Here is a 20,623-nt window from a genome sequence, read left to right as displayed (position 1 = left end):
ATTTACAGCAAATCTTCCTTCCAGATAAAAATTTCTAAACATTGAAATTTTCTTTGAATTATTTTATGAAAGTACCCGTAAAGAATGAGCCCCCAACTTTCTAGGCCTGTATCTCGAAAGCCCGGAATTATAACATGATCCACTTTCGATGGAACACGCATGGCAAATAAATGTTTCATACGCCGTCTGGTATCATTAAGAATCTGCAGTGCGAAGTTTAGTTCCTTTTTCACGTCTTGTCTGTACCACACCTTTGGGTCATTAGTATAGGTGAGTCTGTATAATACCACGGCTACGTGGTGAGGAGATATATTCTCCGTTGTTTGGAAGTGTGTCCAAACCATACCACCGTCAACTAGAAACTCTCTGTCAACCGGCGAATTTGATAAAACCAGATAATTTATGGGATACTTTACGGAAATTGTAAAATTGGTCCTAAAATTGGGCTCATCCCAGCATGGAAATATTTGTCGAGCCCCAGCTCCCTTGAAATTAGCTGCTGCGAGCACCCATCTATTACGTTTGAATAATTTGCTTTAGATTTTCACTCATTGCGGATTGCCGCTATATACACTCGGAAAAATTTCCATCGGATAAACCAATTAAATAGTGTTTCCGATAGTTAATTTTTCCGATTACGTTTTCGGATTAAATTATATCTAGTGTGCTTTCATTATGCTGAGTTCTCATATTTTACTTTATTTATAATGCTGCGATTTTCTTAAACTATATTGTATTACTAAACTAACTTTATAATATTTAGATTATATTATCTAATATTATTATTATATTATCCGAATTAATTAAAATATGAGGCAATTAAAAAATAAGAAGAATAATTTTATTATTTTGTTATAATTAGTATGTAACAAAAGTAATTATATCTATTAAAGTTTTATTACTCACGTTTTTTCTCCTTTACTGTCTATATAGGATTTTTTGACGAAAGCTCCTGTGTTATCAGTTATACTACCGACAAATTTCATGATTAGACGGTATGTATAAGAATCAGGTATCGGAAGATCAAGAAAATACAGGCCCACAATTTGCGTTTCAGAATCGTACATGTGAATCTTTGGTATATAAGAAACATTGTTAAGATCGCCAAAAGAAGGAACAAGTTTTATTGACTTAAAATCTATTTCCAGATTAAACGCATGCAGGCATATTTTAGTTAGATGGATTTTAAATCGAAAAAACATGGTGGATTCTCCATAAAAGAAGAAGTTGTTGTTTGCTCGTTGCCTGTTTATATATGAGTGAAATTGTTCAGGAATTATATTTATATTTTTATAGTCATCTTCGTTGACGAATATTGTTAAGTTAACGTTATAGCCTAACACTTCTAGTGATTGCATCTCTTCACGACAATTTACTTCATTCTTCGAGACTTTGCCGGTAACGGCTTTTACAAAAATTAACATTAGCCTAAGACCTGACAATAACGTTAATAGATCCATGATGATTATTAAGTTAAATATCTGTAACAATATTTCTTTGTGAGATATAATACATGTTTCAAATTTGTGTCGGTTGTGATATGCAAATGGCTAGACTTGAATAAGATTTAATCTTAAGAACAAAAGTCTTTTCTTAAGAATAAAAGTTTAATGTAAATTATAGACTACATAGACATCTGCGTGATTCACAATGTAATTATAATGGAACATTTTAATTAAGATTTTTACTGAATTTTCTTTTACGTTAAATTACAAATATGTGACAATAAAGCGAGAATTTTGCCAACTCATATATTCCTATTATATGTCTTATTTCGATTTATAGTTTTATTTATACTTTCTAGAAACAAATTTAAATTTAGAAACAAATTAAAACAATTTAATTCTATTTTGTTTAGTAAATACTGTAACTTGGTTTCAAAAATATTTATTTGTAAAGGACCATAAAATAAGAAAATTTAACTTGAGTCTTTTACTTGTTGGCACTTTCAATTTAAAAAAGTTTTTATTGTAAATCGGTAGAACAGAGAAGCTATAAGCAGGATATCAGTACCGAATGAATAAACAAAACAGTTCAACATATACAAAAAATTATTTAAAACAAGTTAAACGTTTCGATTATCCTACGTGATCCTCTTCAGTGACATATACAATATAAATAAGATAAATTAAATACATCTCAGACTAGTTTACATAAATCTTAATTAAGAGCCGAATATTAATTTACAACAGTGGACATTGCAACGACTAAAAAACAGATCTCACTATATGTGACAGAAAATAATCTCACCTTGGTAGAAGTCGGATGGTTGTGTCCGTATTGCAGTAGGTACGTAAGAGAAACACCAAATACTTGGTACGGTATTGGGGAGGAAATCAGTTACTCCATGTATGCAAGCGAGTCCAAGATAGTGTGAAACTTATAAAAAGTTCATACTCCGTGCGTGAGACGACTTTTTATGATATCGATACAATTATCCACGGAAAAATGACGAATCCATTGTCTTTGTTTTATCGATTTTACTGCTGATTTGGAGCCCTTATATTATAATTTTTCGGTTTTTATTATACATTTAAAATAATTACAGATGTTTCTTGTCTTTTCCTGTGTACATTGCAAGTGCAATTAATATATAATTTCTGAAAATTAATTTACGGTTGATAACTTACCTTTGTTAGGAACAGAAATATTGTATGTAGTCATGTAAACACAATCTTACGTATCGAGAGTTCACTGAAAACTAACGACTTCAAGTACGTAATGCGTGGTGCCTTGAAAACAAACTGTAAGGACGTAGATACCCTAGGGCCTAGTTAATAAGCTAAATAATATAACCATACATACAAACATATGACCAACTACAATAATAGCTTTTATGTCTGATTGTAAGCTAATTTTTTAATATAAATTTTCAATTGTATGCATTCCTTTAGAAAATTCTAGTGGTACGTATGTCACTTTTTATAATTTATAAGAAATGATTACTTCATACAATATACATATACATGTTGTGACTTACTAGATTTAATTATTTTTAATCCCACATATTAATACATTGTCTCCATAATTCCATGACAACGGTTTTTACTGATAGAATTCACTCTCATATTACTGCTCTCAATCTCAATACCTCCGACTCTTATCGGTAACCTATTTATGTATAATATTAATTATTTTAAAATATTTTTATATTTGTACCGTTAAATCACTTGAAAAGGACCACAAACCATGGTCGAAACGTTGTGAATTCGCAACATAAAAATTGCCAGACATAGTCAAGTTATCATTCAAGTCTTTTAAGTATTTTTACTTACCTATATGTATATGTGTACATACCTTTTATAAATTATCATATGCATAAACATATTAAACCTATTCTTTTTACACGTTTTCCTTTCGATTGTAATTTAAGATCTCACGTGTTGAAATAGAAAATTAACCCGTCTGACAGAAAGAAGAAAAGTAATACTAACTAATAATAAATTTATATTTTACGATAAAGTTTGCAGCCATACGCATATCGATGATATTACACTTGAAGCCAAAATGAGGAAAGAATTGAACCATGAACGTTTTTATTCCCTAAATTTTTAAACTATTATATTAGTATTTGTATTGTTAACAGCAACCAATAGGATATTATTAAAGACCAATTACGAAAGAAACTTTTTATTAGATAATACATAATTAAAAATACGAAGAAAACGCAAATTTATTCATAAAACAATAAACTATATAATATTACACAAAAATAAATATATAATATTTGTAAACAACGATGCTTTCTCATATTTTATGATTAATTATTCAAAATTTTGTCTCTAAAAAACTCTTGAAGTAGGAAACATGGTTTTGGATTTCTGTCAATCGTATACGTGTTTTATTGGAAAGCTGCATAAAAAATATGTGCGAAGAAAAATTAATTCTCACAAAGTTGGTCACCTGAAAAAGATGTTAGAACTTATTATTAATACATTATTTAGTCTTGTTGTATACGAGAAGCAATATTTATTTATCCAATATTTATCCGGAAGATGGAAGGACACTGAAAAATGAAAGTCTAAAGAAATTGTAGATCACGAACCAAAAATTGACATATAATTTACCTTTGTAAGTTGATCTGCAGTATATAGATGATTAATAATGTCTGTTAACGCCACAATAGTCTTAATCTCTCTGTAAAAATTAAATACCAGATGCAGTTACAATTAATTCATGCAACAAGCTTTTACGATTAAAAAACATATATAAAGAATATTGTTACCTAGGTATTACATGTGAAAAATTTTCTAATATATAATCGAGGACGAAGTTATTTTTCGCATGTCGTGCAATAATTGAATGAAAAATTTCAAGACCGTATTCTCCTATAAAATATCCTGATTTTAATTGATGGATGTAATTAATGATGATGGTACTATTTTCAGAACATGTTAAAAACTTTAAAAGTTTTTTATTTGTGAAAGATGCATTCCACATTCTCGACCAAGTCTCAACATACGCTGTCTTCATTCCTTCACAATATATCCATTCCTTCCATCCTGGCACAGTTCTAGAATATTTTGTAAAATAATAAAAATTTGTTATAGCGCTTTCGTTCTTATTGTGTGTTTTATATTTCAATAATTTCCTTCCAAGCGACGAATGGAAAAACGACGATTGTAAAATATATTACCCGTGTGCCAATTTATAATATGTTGATAACATTACAGAGGCACTATCGAGACACTTTGAAGAATTTAGAGTGCATGCCCATTTTGCTGCTTCATATTGTAAAGATTTGTCGAAAATATTTCCTTTTCCAACCTCTATATATCCTATCTTTTCCAGGAGAGATTCCAAAATTTTCTGAAAGTGTTCCTAAAAGCATATAGGTAAACATGAATTTTATATTGATTTCTTATAACAGGAAACACATGCATGATGTATGAGTACATAAATATATTTGGAAAATTTCTTTATATTTCAATTTTAAATATTTCTTCATATTTCAATAATTGAAACACGTTCCACGAATTCTTTAATTTTATCTCGTATAAAATTTCACTTTATAAAGATTTAAATATTATATCTACATACATATATATTTTGCTGAGATAAATTTTTACAATTGTACACAAATTTTTGTTGTTAGGAAATTTTTATGAGCTTTAAAGTCGTAATCTAGATCTGTTAGAGAAGAAAGTTAACATAACTGTAAAAGTCTCTGAACGTAAGGTCAGATATAATGGTATGGATGTGTATGCTATTAGCTTTATAAATTCTATAATATATTCATTAGTAACTATTAATATTTATAATAATAATAATATTGAATGATATGTATACAGATAGAGTTATAGAATAACTTTTAGTGTTTAAAAATATTTAAACAGGAAAGAGAATCATATTTCGCATTTAAATATTCTATGTCATAATTTAAAGAAGTAACTTAAGGGAAAAACGTTACTAAATTTTGTTAGTTATATACTTTAAGTAATATTTTTCACTTTTGCATTAAGAAATCTAATACTTTTTACGCGGCGATCAGATAAATAATATTTCTCATTTACGAAATATTCCACAATGCACCTTAACTTCCGCGCTCTCTGGAAATGGAAAGAAGGCTGACATCTCTTCCAGAATTTTGAACATAGGATACCACGCCACATAATTCGTTTCATTCGATAGATAGAGTGTGAGGTTTTTGAAGAAAGTGAAATTGAGTTCGTTGTTTAATAGAAAGTAATACGCGTCGTCAATGATCTGTGCACGATTGACTACGTCTATACCAAGGTAGTTCTCTGAATTTAGATATTCCATAAGTTTTCGCCAATTATAATAGTCGTAATTAACACGATAGAATCCTGTCGTACACAAAGAACAAATATTATGGTTAACTATGCAGACTAGTAAATCGAACCTTATTTCTAAATAATAAACATAGAAACATATATTAATTTATATTCACCAGTTCGGTTTACAAGGAACCATTCAATACTGTACTTATTATCTAATTGTAAGTGTATGATTGGTTCCTGCAGATTGTGCCATTGTTGCTCTGTATTACCGTGAAAGTACTTTATGGTTACAATCCCTGGTAACCACGATATTTTCGGATGCGATTGATTAAGATATTCTTGCGTGCTGTTTAATGTAGTCTCGGAAGATCGTGTCACCCGCAGTACTGCATAACGTTTTTGCTTTACCCATTGACTTACTTTTTCCGTTAACTTAATATCTAATTTGGGTGATAAGAAATTTTGCAAAACATTGAAGAATATGTCGATTGTGTTCGTCGAAGAATCGATGGAGCGCAACCTGCTAAGTGTTATAAGGGTTAATATTAAAAACTGTTGCAAAGAAATTGTGCTTTGGAAAATATAATAACGCTATTCATTTTATTCGTATTATTAATATTATGCACTTAGTTTTACGCAACCACAATTGTAATAGTTATACTAATACGTGGTAATACGTTAGAATTCGTATTTAAAAAATAATTACTATACTATAGTTATTACTTACTACGTTATTAAGTATTTTTTGAGAGCATTCTGAAATGCATCTGAGGGTGTTAATAATGGTAATGAGTGTATATGAACCACCGTGTATATGAAAACTGGTGCTACAACAATTAATATTATAAACGACGGTAGAAAGTAAGTTTAAAGTAAATCAAGTATAGTTATAATAATATTAAAAACATATTTAGTTTATTTTAAGTTTTAATTATGAATACGCGTATTTTTTGTCACTAAAATGTGAATCTTAGCAAAACAAATGGTTAAATAGATTGTATACAAAACTTACAGGCAATCTTTCATATGTCTCTATGACACTAGTATTTAAAAACTTTCTATGCGTAGTTATTTTACAATATTTAACTATTCTTACCTTTAATGTAATAAGTGAAAGAGAAAGAAGAACTTATATCAGAGGGTTTAGTGATTTCGGACATAAGAGGCATATCGTAATACTCATTCAAACGGAAATATTCATATTGAAGTTGAACTGTGAGTAAATCCTTGTAGTGGGGATATACATACTAGTGAGAAAAATTGTAATTTGTTAAAAGAGTTATTCGATTAAAACTCTAGGATTTACTTTGAATGACTGCTAAATACAGTTTTATATTATTTTTAACTGTATAATTAAAAATATTATGTTTTTTAAAAGGGCATGCAAGTTATGAAACTATACTTTTACATATTAACAATTAACTTTTTTTTTCATTGCGTAATGGTGCAAAAGGTTTATAAAAAAAAACAACCTGACTAATGATCTCCATCGCCAAATACGAAGCAATGCCTTCGTTTAACCACATATAAGACCACGAAGGTTGAGAGATCAGATTGCCATAGAATTGATGTACTATTTTCCGTGCTACCATGCGTCCTACTTCAAGCTTCCATGCAATGAAATCTACTTTTTCATTGTAGAGAAAAATTGCTTCGCTGAAAATAAATAAATAATTCGATAAAAAATCTATTTCTAAAAATAGTGCCTTGGACCCCATGGTAAAAAAGATAATATTGATAATTTCGGTGAATTACATAAGTAATGTGTTCTAAATATGCATCGCTCTATAAATCCGTTAATGCACAATGTATCACAAAACGTTTTTCGTGTTGTTATTTTGAAATTCTAGAAAATTTTATTAAAAGCAAATTTATCTTTCAATAAAAATTTTTCATATTCATATATGTAAATGTACCTATAAATAATGAGTCCCCAACTTTCCAGTCGTACGTCTCGAAAACCTGGCATTATAACATGAGTTACTGCCGGTGGAAGGTTTAACATACTAAATGCTTTATCCATATATTTTGTGGCATTTGAAATAATTTTCTCCGCAAATTTTGTTTGCGGTTTCACTTTGGTTCTGCCCCAAATATCTACTGGTTTGGAGAGTTGGGCGAATTGGATTAATACAACGGCTACGTGATATGGGGATATACTATCCGTTGACTTGAAATGTGACCAAGCCATATCATCTTTACCAGTTGGTAGATAGACCGAAATTGCCTCATTCGATATAACCGCGTGATTTTCACGATGCCTTACGGAAATTGTAAACTTGGTCCTTATATTTGGTTCGTCCAAGCATGGAAATAGTTGTCGAGCTCCAGCCCCTTGAAAATCGGCTGCTGCAATCACCGATCTATTATATGTAAAAAATATACTTTTAATGTATAATCTCTGCGGCCACATAAGTATTGAAAATTGAAAAATATTCAAACATGAATAAGAATATTTGTAGAATAATGTCCAATACTCTTTCGTTAAACTGAGTTCGTATGTTTTATTAATTTTATTTTCACATAACGATATTTTTAAATTATGATGTATGTTACTAAATGTCTATAATATTTAGATTTTATTATTATATTACTCCAATTAAATAGAATATGAGTCAATTAAAAATAACAAAAATAATTATATCATTTTGTTACAATTATTGTGTAACGAAAGTAGTCATATCTATTAAATTTTTACTTGCCCCATTTTCCCGCTGTGTTTTTTGTAGAATGTTTTGACGAAGGCTCCTGTGATATACGTTATACTACCGACAAATTTCATAATTAGTCGATGAGCAATAAACTTATGCAGGTCAACATCGTCAACAGTAAGAACGACCGTTTGTGTTTCGTTATCATATTTATGCATTCTCGGTTTATAGGACCGAGCTACACGATCATCACTCCTTATATCAGTATACATAATTGTTGTTACTTCATCATCTATTTTCAAGTTTTGTGTATGAAGACGTATTGTATTTATTTTACTTTTACATCGAAAGTGCATAGTTAATTGGCCATAGAAGAGAGAATTTCCTTTTATTACTTGCTCATCGATGTATGATTTTAAATTTTCAGTAATTTCAATGTTTTCATAGGAATCAGGAATGTCCATCCTTTTATAGTCATTTTCGTTTACAAATGGTACTAATATGATGTCATATCCTGTCACTGTTATTGACTCTCTATTTATGCTATCATGTACTTCAGTCAGTGAGTCGTGATTATTAGCAGCTTTTACAGAGATAAATATTAAACTAACATCTAACAATAGTTTTAATATTTTCATGATGAGTCTTGTCGATATGTGTAACAATGTTTCTTTATCTGAAGAAAGAAAGGTACAAACACAAATTGCGAGAAAAATATTTCGCTGTCGTCACATATGTATAAGAACGACGGGAATTAAACAACGACGTAAATAAAATGACCTTACTTGGAAAATGTAATAGATTTCTAGGTGACTTTCAGTAAGTTCTTTTTGAGCTTATTTAACATTGGGAACTTATGTCAACTGTGATATGTTAAATAACAATATATAAATGCGTGCAATTTAAATTCAAGATAATAGCATTATAATAATGAATTCAATCATCGATATAAATCACAGAAATAAAAGGTTTATGACGGTAATGCTAGATCTACGTGACGAATATTTTTGGGTATACATCTCTATTCAACATAGCAACTGCGAGCCGCGAACCTGGGAAGGTTCTTCCCGGTTAGTAATAGGGAGGTCCAGATGCTAAATCTAGCTGGGTAGTATTTTTCACAAGAAATTTACAAATTATTTCTAAAGTTTGCTTAATCAGCATCATTATTAAATTAATTGTCAAGTTAATTAGATATAGGGTTTCGATATTTCAAGACCGATAACGTTATCGGCGCCCAGTCGTTATGTCGAATAAAAATGTATACGCGCGAAAATGTTAGGCACAAATATCCAGAATTATCGTTACAGACCTTTTTATTGCGTGATTTATTGAAATAGCATATTGTGTTCTTAATTTTAATTATTTGAAATATGTTTTGTTGTACATTCACCTTAAGAAAGAATTGCCAGATCGTTCCTTTATTCTATGTATTGAAATTGCGCTCCCATCTGAGATCAAATTTCTCTTAGTAATTACTTTATAGTTTACCGTATTAGTGGAGAAAGCACGTTATTGTAACCACAATCGTCTCAAACGCACGTTGGGAATGCTCAGGTACTAATGATGATATCGATAGTTCGGGATAAGTGCGTGTGCTAAAATCTAACTGTAAGGTCGTACGGTAATAATAAATAACATAGCTAAAGCCAACGGCGTACACGATACTATTTTTCCCTACTGGATTACTGACGAGACCCAATAAGGATGCAGTGTTTCAGATCAGGTGACTTAAAACTAAATCCTGATTGGTTTTCTCGCAAGAAATCCAGCAGGAAAAATAGTATCGCGTGCCGTTGGCTTAAAAGAGAAAGAAAGTGAGAGGGGTGAAAGTCGTATCCAAGATAACAAACTAAATAATACGTTAGCAAAATCAAAGAAGAAGCTGAGATGCCACGTCACTGCCATAGGAAGTTAACACCTCATATCTTCGCGGTGCTGTTTATATTATTATTTCGACGTAGTTTGGCTATTTGAAAACTGTTGTGTTTTTAAACTAGCCAGTATAATTAGTCTTACTGTTGAATATTAAATACATTTTCTATTTTTTATAAAGAATTTTTATTAATCAACTTCGATAATTCGTATAATTAATATTCTTTGTATGTACACTGGTATTAATCCATGATAATCTAGCATAAATTAACACAAACGAATAAATAAATCAATAAATAGTTCACGAAAATTAACAGCAATTATCACAATCGATATTTTTTATCGAAAATAAAGTAGGGTAACAAAACTTGACGAAATAAATACATGTTATAAAGAAGTACGAGTTCCTTCTTTCTAGAATCATCATGGATGTTTGTAATATAGGTATATCCTTTTTAGTTTCTGTTTCAGCAGCTTCCCACAACTTTCTTTAAAGCTTTGCGTCGTTTATTTTATGTCAAATGCAAACAATGTAAGAAGGTGCAGCTAAAAAGGATAGACCTTGTTTATAGCCTTTTTTTTACTGAACATTATTCTCCGATAACATAGCGCTTGCTGAATCGTTCAGAGTAATACAGAGATTGAAATGTCTTCATAAGTAATACCCGTAAAACTGTCGCCGGTCTATACATATTTCTTTTAATATATGTTTTACAATATATTTTTTAAAGACGTATTAATGATTAATCAATTTCACGAACGTATCTACTTAAGTATACATTGCCGCTTTAGTACACTGTTAACGTTTCAGTCTGTAACAATTCTAATTGTATAGTATAGAATCTTATCAATTGGTTGCTTAAGGACGTATCGAGATCGGCAATCCATTTTATACTTGGATCAAAATCGATCGCATTTCGTTGCGCGAATTTCGAGCGTTCTCAACATTTCTATATAATTAATTAGAATTTAAATTTAAAAAATCCCGTTATTTTTGAGCAATTCGAAATTTCTATCTGAAAAGCATTTTTTCGTGTTATACGATTTTAAATGCAAAGTGAGTAATAAAGTTTCTTAACTAGAGCAGATACAGATTTTTCAGAGCGTCTGTATAACGAATGCAGCAATTTCCGCCTTGAAACTATACAACATTCGTACTTCGTGATATCATTTTCGATTCAAGTCGAAAAATAACGAATATGTATGAGTTAGAAATTAATATACAATAAAATTCCCTTTGGAAGCCAGAGTATTAAGGGGAATTATTTATGCAATTCACAATTTAGAAAATATTGAATACGTATAAATGTAATACGTATAATACGTATAAATGTAAAACGCAAAACCGGCCTATATCCTTAATCGTTATCAATTTATGGACATTTCGATAGGACTATCTTTGAGTCTGTTTTTTATGCGTGAGTTTTTGTAGTTTCGCTTTCAATCCATGCGGATTTAATTTTACTCTTACAACATCAGATTTGTTCTCGAATTTTTTACGAACTTTTTCCATTTGTTCCTTTCGTATTCGCTGCTGTTCCCTCTTCCAGATATCCTACAAAATATGATCCGCCGTAACTTACTCGCTCAGTAATTTCGAACCTTGTGAATTACCTTAAAGTCCCGACAGAAACCAAGCCATAGATTGAAGAAGTCATAAGGTTCTGCAGTCTCCAGAGTGGATCCTTTAGGAATAAACTGATAGAATTTCATCACAGCTTTGAATTTATTTTTAGCCTCCAGTAGCTCTTCCTTTTCGCTCGCCAACTCGGTACTCGCCCTCGTCACAAATGAGTTTACTTTCTTCTTGAATATTTTGGATGTAGATGGATCCTCTTCCACGATTGTATTACACATTTGCGTACATGCTGGACCAAATTAATTTCATTTATCTTATTGATTTCAATAAATTACATGTAAATATAATTGTATATTATATATTAAATTGTATGTAAAACTAGATTAAACTAAACGAAGCAAATAAGTGTGAAACATTTAAAAACGATTAATTCAACGAGTGTACTCGCCACATTGTCTACATTCGCTTTCGATTAATATAGAAATAGTAAAAAAATTCTATTGTTTAAAAAATGAATTTTCTTTTAATTAAATGTGCAAAAAATAATTTGTATGTATACTTCTTAATACTATATTAACAAATTAAAAGAAGATGTAAAATTTATTTGAATATTTCAGGTTAACAATCTGATATTTACAAATGTGATTGTATAAATTCTTTCACATATATTTATCAAACATTTTAAAAAAGGAAGACATAAAGATGACAGTTTTCGTGATTGGCGTAATATTATACGTGATACCACTCACCCTGCAATTCTCTATCCAGTCTATCCAGCTCCTTGGCAATGTCGTCGAACTTGATTGAGGATGCGGCTTCCACGTCAGCCGGTTCAGGCACAGGTAAAGGCAACAGCTCCTCGAAGTTATGTTCCTTTTCTTGAGACAATTTCGCGTTAACAACATAGTGTAACAAGGTTATACCAGGTACATTCGATTTTACGTCTTTCAATTTGCCGAGGATCTCCAGACCGAACCCGTCGGCCTGGCCGCGCATCATATTTCCGCCGTTCATGTAATTGCCCAAGGTCAGTATGATAGCTATTACTTTCTTCAAAGATTCGGAATTAAGCAGGAAGTCGCACGTAGTTCGCACATTGTTCAATTTATATGAAACCGACGATATCGCGTCTTGAAATTCCGATTGCAACATCAAACAGGTTACTCTATCGGAGAAGTGTTTTATCCCGGACAATCGTTTGAGGAATAATTCCGGTTGATCGAGAGGAATGTCCGGATAAGTTGCTTCGTGAGCTGCAATTTCTTCGATTTCCTTTTGCGTCGGTTTCTACGAGTCAGAAGATATCAGAGTGACTAAAAATTTGCGAAACTTGATGTATTTAGAAACGTGAAACGGTGGATTTTGTACACATTTTACATTATGCGTTTTTTAATTATATTTTTATCTTATTTACTCACGATATCGTAGATCTGTTGCAACGCTTCTAGACTGATCACGCTCGTATCCAAATTGTAGGCTGCATTCTCGATCTCGCTAAAATCAATGTGCAGACTCTTTTCAAGAATTCCCACCATCTTCGAACGCTTCGAGTCTAATATCTTCGCAGGTTGGATCTTAGAACCTTTGGGCATCCCTTCATTCTTCTTGGCCGGAGTTCTTTCTCTCACCTGCCGCGAAAATAAATCAGCAAACTCTTTCATGTTTATATCCTCCTCCTCCGCAAGTTCCAACCACAGAGGCGTCTAAATAAGACAGAGAAAATCACTTTTTACGCCACATTTTTTGTCAACAGCAAATTTTATTACATCTTTCGTTTTCTGCTTACCTGGGGTGACACGTCTGAGGTATCTACCGAAGTTTGACTGGTCGCAGTAACTGGCACCAAAATCCTCGTCCAGTACAGTGGCTTCATAGGCACGTCAGGATTCAAAGCTTGCTTTCTCATAACTACAAAAGCCAGGCACTTGTGTTACGCGGTGCAAATATCAGAATCCAAAAATTGAAAAGAGGGTACAGCGTACTCTCGATTAACGGAAGGAATTATCGAGAGTACCCTGTACTTTGGAAATCTTGATACCTACTGGCTCTGCTGGGCGGGTTCCATCCTCCGACCGGTGGCGCGGGTAGAGGACAAGGTCCCGTTGTCCCCGGGGGTGGCGGTGGTGGAGGACCCGCGCCTGAGCCTCCGACGGGAGGCGGAGGTGGTGGAGGTATGCCACCCTGCATACCTGGTGGCGGTGGCGGCGGTGGTGCACCAGTCATAGGACCCTGCGTTCCAGGTAACGGAGGCGGCGGAGGAGGCATCGCACTCGTCAAGAATGACGGTGGTGGAGGAGGCGGCGGTGGTATTCCGTATGTGTTTAACATCGGCGTAGACGGCGGTGGTGGCGGGGGAGGTACGGTATTATTATATAATTTCGTAGACGAAGACATCTCATACGTCGCACTTTGAAGAGGCATAGGTGGTGGTGGTGGTGGCAGTGGAGGTCCCGCCATGCCACTCTCAATACTCAGCGGTTTGACCGAGAACGGGGGCGCGGATGGCGGCGGGGGTGGCGGCGGAGGTATCATGTTTTGCAGAGGAGATGGCGGAGGTATCGCACTTATGATGGCTTGCACAGGCGGAGGTGGAGGAATAGGTATCGTATGCGTGGTACTTGGCGTGGGTGGTGGTGGAGACGGAGCAGGCGGAGGGGACGAAAATGTACTTTGCGCTGACATGGGGGGAGGTGGCGGCGGTGGTGTCGGTATCCTACAAACGTCCGTTAATTTTGTCGACGATGATGGAACTGTCCTTTCGCCGTCACGCACCAGTTCGGTAGCGAGGGTGAACGGGGACGGCGGCGGCGGAGGTGGTGAGACAAAAGACATCGTCGGAATCGAGGTAGGTGTAGATCGGTTTTTCGAGAATGTTTCCGACGATAATGGAGGTGGCAACGATGACGGATACGCCGCCAAATCTTCACTAGGCGCGTTTGTTTGACTGCTATGCGATAAACACGACCGATCGACCTTGTCGATCAACGTGGGGGAGAGCACGAGAGTCATCTTTCCTTGATCGAGATCTGCGACGTTACTTCTGATTGTTGATGATCTAACGCTACCAGCATCTACGTTGCTCGTTTCACTGGCATCGCCGTCAACCAGCGATAAGCTTCTCGGTGATGTCTGAGTAGACTGGCCCTTAGTGCTTATCTGCCGTTCCACGGAAGTCTCGCGCAGCCGTTTGATCTCCTCTTTCAGCCTCTTCACTTCTTCCTCGTACGGATAAGTATCTTTAAGCATGGAGTGTTCGCTGCAGATTTGGCTCGATTTAGTTCGAGCTGAACGAAGGTCATCTGTGCCTGTCCGATCTGTCTGATTAAAACAAGACATTCCAAAAATAAGCAGTCGTGACGGATACGTTGGTTGTCAAAATAGAGATTAAAATCTTACCAGGGACGTAAAATTTCTCTTCGCGCCTTTGTCCGATAGCGCAGAGGTCAAAGAGATTGGCAGTTCTCGGTCTGAAAATTCCATTAATAAGAAATGTAAAATTAGCTCTTCGTTATTGAGATCACGATGAAGCTCAGCGAATTTTTTTTTCGCGCGAACCAAGATATTTTTGTGCTCTATGGACGGACTGTCACTTGGTGAATTCTTCGCAAACATAAAATAAATTTCTGGACGAGCAACTGTTTCCCCTTAACCGTAAGCTTTATATAAGCGTAGAATCAACGACACTTATATCTTTATGAACTTGCAATCTGTCCTAATTAATGATGCACGTTGTAAAATTAACGCGCGACTCTTTATCAAACGCGATGTTCTTATCTCCTTTTATATTCAAGATGAACGACTCTTTTATATGTACCTTATCTTCTAATCGCTTTATCACTAATGCAATTTCTAAGAGAATACTATGGAAAAATCATGTTAATAAACAACGTATAATGTGTATGTAAAACATTTCTGTGAACGCTCGAACATGATTACGTCGCGAGAGAAAAACTTGTGAAGAAGATCGTATAGGAAATCGTTAATGTCATCTACACTTGTCATCAATTACGATTAAAAGGATCGCTGTTTCAGTCCGATATCTTTTCGTATTCAACCGCGAAGACGGGACACATAATGCACGCGTCTTACACGAACGCACTCTCGTCTCTCTCCCGCGATCACTCTTCGATTTCACGTACATTCGAATTAGAACGTTAGACACTTGTTCATCTCGCGACCGTTCCGCGGGTATTTTTTCGGCCCCGAGTACATTGCTGCGCCGCTCCGCAAGAAACTGCCGCATCTCGCTCGCAGACAGGCACGGGAGAACACGAGAATCCGAACCGAACCCTGCGAACCGCCCCATCGATAAGACTTATCGGCAAACAAGCGCGTTTGATTCGCGCATATCACTCGCTATAACCTCGGCCACGAATGATACGGATTATTTGGTGGCCGTTTAAAAAGACCTAATCGACGCCGCCGACGATGAAAGAGCTCGATTATCCTTATCATCGCGTTCTGCTTAATTGCCGATCACGATTGTAACGGTTATCGTTTATCCACCGGTCTCACGACACTTGGCAATTTTTCGCGAACGTCAAATCCCTCGCGCGTTGCGTCACTGTCAGCAAAAGGTATATCGCTCGTGTTTACCCTTAAACGTTATCGCGCGTCTTCTCTTCCGTCACGAGATAAGATTCGCGTTAGGCTCGCAATCATCAGTGCGTGATGGATTCTAGGTCGTACGCTGACCTATGCGTAGTTACAAGTGTTCTATTTTTTGCTTTATCATTTTTATGATTCCACATCTTACGAGTTTGTCCGCCTTCGGAAGGCCTCGTTGGCATCTCTTTCAGGAGAAGATTCGTCAAATGATAAAATTGACGATGCAACACAATTGAGTTTCTCCTGATTGCTATCTCGATCACTTGTGCACTTCCCTCACCTTCGGATTGCCTGTGGTGAGCTGACTTCTGGCAGATGATACTCCTGGAACCTCTTTTCTTCTTGGCGCTATTCCGATCCAGGGTCAAGCTGGCTACTCTTCTCAACACCCTGCCTTCGCACGTGGAAGACTCACAGACACTGTGTCGCCTTTGTGGAGTACGTGGACTCGATATCGCATTCTTCTCGCTCGACGTTACGCCTAAAAATGAAACATTGAGACGTCAATAAAACTGAAGACAAGTAACATTATCTTAGATCCAACATATATATATATTCATTTTATACAATACCACTTCTACAAGACACGATTTGTACAGATGCTATCGTGAATCTGTACCTTAACATGAACTTGTCCGCGTTATACAAACTATTACACGATTGTTTACATAAGCTATCGTCGATTTCTAAATTTCTTAAAATGTCAATTGCCGCGCAAAACTGCGTGAAAGTGTTTGATTACAAAATTAACGAAATTATCCTCACTTATTCGGGGACTCATCACTGAGAGATGGATCTTTTTGTGCTTCGAGAGTGTAAACGAAGGCTTCTCGTCCTTGCTGTCGATCGTCTCCAGGATCGGCTTACGTTTCACTTCCGGTCTCGTGCCTGCCGTGACCGGACTCATAGTAAGCTCTCCGGGATCAGTGAAGACACTGTCACTCGAGGATTCCTGGCTGGGCGGCGTCGGCATTTCCGTAACGACCAGGCCCTTGTTCGCCAAACGCCACGAATCGGTCACCAACAGTGGCGGCAGCTGACTCGTCGGGGTCTGGGCCGGTGTCGTCGTCGACGTCGTGGTACTCGAGCGGAAAGACTCCGCCGTTGTTACGCTTGGCTTCACTGTTATTGCAGTATCCTTGCGACATTCAGGCTCTACACTTTCCTGCGTGTCCTAATTACAAAACAATTTTACACTGCGATTGTTACTCAAGCCGAAGACAGATATAAAATTCTTTTTCCCTGTCGTCCGTCCGGCGACATGACGTTTTACGCCTTATATGTCTCCCTCGATAATCAACGACAAATTACATGTTTATTTCACCTGAGTATATTTCAGCGTATCGAACTATGCGGAACGTCTCGCAGAAGCTCATCTTGAAAAGCCCCTCATCCAATCGATAATTTTACTAAACCGTGTTGAGAGAACAAGGCGGTACCAAATACCTTGGGTAGCACCACCATCGGTGGCGGCGGTGGTGCCTGTCTCTTGACATGCCCCGGCGTGTGCACCTTCTCGAAGCTGATCTTGATCGGCTTCTCGAAGCTGATCTTAATCGGCTCGCGGGGCTCATCACGCCTTTCCGGGACTTTGGGCGGCTGGTCCCGCTTATCCTTCCTTTGGTCCTCGGTTATCTCGGGCTCGATGTCCGTGGACGTGGACGTAGACGTCGGCACCGGCGGGGCATCCTTCTTCTTCTGCTTCTTCTTGCCGTCGCTCTGCAGATTGCCCATCGTGCTGGGCAACTGCGGTGTCAGGCCGTCTAAGTTACCCCAGGAGTAGAACAGTCGGATGTTGTTGACCCAGACGTGGAAGAAGTCCGACAGCTTTGATCGCGGCGACCGCGCCTGGGCCGCGGCTGCGCCTTGACCGTGGCGGGCCTGCATCCGTGGTCGATAATCGGGAGCTGCGGCAACCGCGATCACGGCGTCGCCGTTCAGACGCTCTCGCCGCGCGTCGGCCGCTGCAAATGCAAACGAACAATTGTCACCACGAGGAATTATCGCCAATTATCCGCTCTTCTCGACGAGCCTGAATCCAATAGCGCAAACACGCGTCTGATAAGATCACTCATGTATCTGATAAGCTCAACTTGATCAACTCAACTCGGCAGCAGCTCTAGTCAAGTAAATTTATTAACTATATTGGAAGTAGAATCTTTCCTCAAGATTTGACATTTCACAACCGAGTTTAAGTAATTCAAGGGAAGCGAAGAATTTTAATTTGTAGTTTATTTTTCGCGAGATCTTAAACTCGAAGACATGAACAGTAAACAGCAATCTTTATAAATCGCTTGTGATTTGCAAAAATTGCACAAGTAATAAGTAGCGAATTATTTCTTACGTCGCATCAATGTTGAACGTGACCTTCGATGCTAATTTTGTAGATGTTAAGATCAGACGAGCATTAAATCAATGATGAGAATGCGGATTTTGACTAAAATAGTGTTCATACACGAAGCAAGAATAAACGGGAGAGTATAAATTGATATTGTCCCAATCAAATTACAGATACTGAATTACCTGGATAACTGGATATTTCTCGGATATCGTTGCGTAATCGAATATTGACAGTGCCAATATTAATAACCTTATGTCATACACGGTAACCAAGCGATACGGCGTGCGCTATCGCCTGAACACTAACTGAATATGCCCGTATAACATGACATCGATCTGCTATTACTAGGACATGTTATACACGTCGGTGTCATTGGCAACTATTATTATCTTCAACTCCTGGGATTGATCGCGTAATCGTTCCACGGGAGGGAAAAAATAAAAGCGAAAACTCTCAAGCGGTTTTACGTCGCGATTACTTATCGTCGCGACGCATTTCTTCCTCGGCGAAACGAAATGACACGAAATTTTCGCGTGGTATTCGAAGTAATCGCAGATGAAGGGTCGTAAAAGGCAACGATGTAACATTCAGGCCCGGTTTTTCATTTTCTGGTTAATCGTTAACCATGAGTTAGTCGATTCTCCGTCTCTTCTTAGATAATAACATAAAAAAGGATGGAGAGTCGACTGACTTCTGGTTAACAGTTAACCAGAAGTTAACCAGAAAATGAAGAATCGGGCCTTAATGAGGTAAAATGGATTTAGCAGTCGATTGATTGGGAAATTAATTGAATACGAGTCTCTGGGCAAGGGCGAGGCAAAACTAACTCAACACCTTACGTCGATACGTACGAATGTGAAGTGTGGACAAAGTCCGGACTGTAGGATACTGCTGAAATCCGGACATTTCTCGGCGACAACTTTCCCAGTGAGACTTCACGGATCCTCGCAAGATTTTACGCACATCTTACGCACAGTCGTCGCAAAATTGAATGTACGATTTAATGCTTAGATTATAATCGGCATAATGCACAGGTATTTCCCTCGGTTCATTTTAATTTAGTCAACAGGTTATTGCATTTCTTCCTCGCTTCATGTCGTTGTCAAGTGATATTTCTTCTTGGAGTAACGCTTTTTTGCCGTACGTCGCGTCGCGTATTTAGTCACGTCACCGTGCGAAATATCAACGAATATAATTTTCTTTTCTCCCCACTGAAGGCACACGTAATGTTCTTGGAGCACCGAAAGCTATAACGCGATTGAGACTTCGTAGCGATTCGACGCGTGGCGACGTCGATCACGCGACTGGAACGCGGTGCTATCGGTGCTTATTCGTGCTGTCGCCTTTTATTATGCCCCGGAAAATCAATTTCGGGGGATATCTCAAGGACGAAGAAATAACACATCCTTCAGGCATTCTTTGGTACAATAAGCCCGCGGCAATTTCGGTCAAGTTATGTGAACGGCGCCTTTAGTAAATTGCTTGGACAAATTAATTAATTGCTTCAAATTAAGATATCTCTGTGAACTTCCTCAATACTTCAGCTTTTACTCCTGCACTCTTCTTCACGGGGAGAAAACCGTAGCTGCCGTAGCTAACAACTGTATGTGGCAACGAAATTTTAGTTGTAAGATATGGACAGCTAATTATTTTGCTACTGTGCCCATTGTATTGGATGCGACAGCAAACCGTTTGCTGCAGTTTAGAAATTCATACAGTTACAACGGCAAAGTATCTTTAGCGAACCGTGATTAGCTGCGAAAATGGTTTTTTCAGTGTTCACAATCAATCCCTTCAGAATATCACGAGGCAAATAGAAATAAAAATG

General features: G+C 36.4%; 2 protein-coding genes across 4 annotated transcripts; both read right to left on the bottom strand.

Annotated features, from left to right (window-relative positions):
• Window positions 1-3,700: 3,700 nt before the first annotated feature.
• Window positions 3,701-10,037, bottom strand: LOC105568206 (aminopeptidase N-like). 3 transcript variants are annotated; one of them, XM_012023677.1, is made up of 12 exons: window positions 8,444-10,037; window positions 7,944-8,104; window positions 7,658-7,841; window positions 7,214-7,397; window positions 6,838-6,988; window positions 6,469-6,568; window positions 5,912-6,264; window positions 5,533-5,807; window positions 4,637-4,821; window positions 4,226-4,513; window positions 4,068-4,137; window positions 3,701-3,903 (listed from the first exon to the last, which is right to left on the bottom strand). In XM_012023677.1, exons 1-12 carry the CDS (start codon window positions 9,028-9,030, stop codon window positions 3,769-3,771), a joined length of 2,673 nt encoding a protein of 890 aa, XP_011879067.1. In that variant the 5' UTR covers window positions 9,031-10,037; the 3' UTR covers window positions 3,701-3,768. The 3 variants fall into 3 exon arrangements, with proteins under 3 accessions (XP_011879067.1, XP_011879066.1, XP_011879065.1); XM_012023676.1 differs by having other exon boundaries at window positions 7,658-8,104; window positions 8,444-9,068; window positions 9,786-10,037; XM_012023675.1 differs by having other exon boundaries at window positions 7,658-8,104.
• Window positions 10,038-10,434: 397 nt separating this feature from the next.
• On the bottom strand, window positions 10,435-20,605 carry LOC105568203 (formin-2-like). Its single transcript, XM_012023672.1, has 11 exons — window positions 19,647-20,605; window positions 17,901-18,418; window positions 17,220-17,628; window positions 16,735-16,935; window positions 15,243-15,313; window positions 13,889-15,164; window positions 13,633-13,754; window positions 13,265-13,549; window positions 12,596-13,133; window positions 11,882-12,135; window positions 10,435-11,822 (listed from the first exon to the last, which is right to left on the bottom strand). The coding sequence occupies exons 1-11, from the start codon at window positions 19,699-19,701 to the stop codon at window positions 11,661-11,663; spliced, it is 3,891 nt and encodes a 1,296-aa protein (XP_011879062.1). The 5' UTR covers window positions 19,702-20,605; the 3' UTR covers window positions 10,435-11,660.
• Window positions 20,606-20,623: the final 18 nt, after the last annotated feature.

Source organism: Vollenhovia emeryi, unplaced genomic scaffold, assembly GCF_000949405.1.
Source record: "Vollenhovia emeryi isolate VEMERY1.0 unplaced genomic scaffold, V.emery_V1.0 DF939131.1, whole genome shotgun sequence".
NCBI classification, from domain to species: Eukaryota; Metazoa; Arthropoda; class Insecta; order Hymenoptera; family Formicidae; genus Vollenhovia; species Vollenhovia emeryi.
The sequence above is the reverse complement of the archived record's forward strand: the minus strand, read 5'-3'. Positions and strand labels throughout refer to the sequence as shown.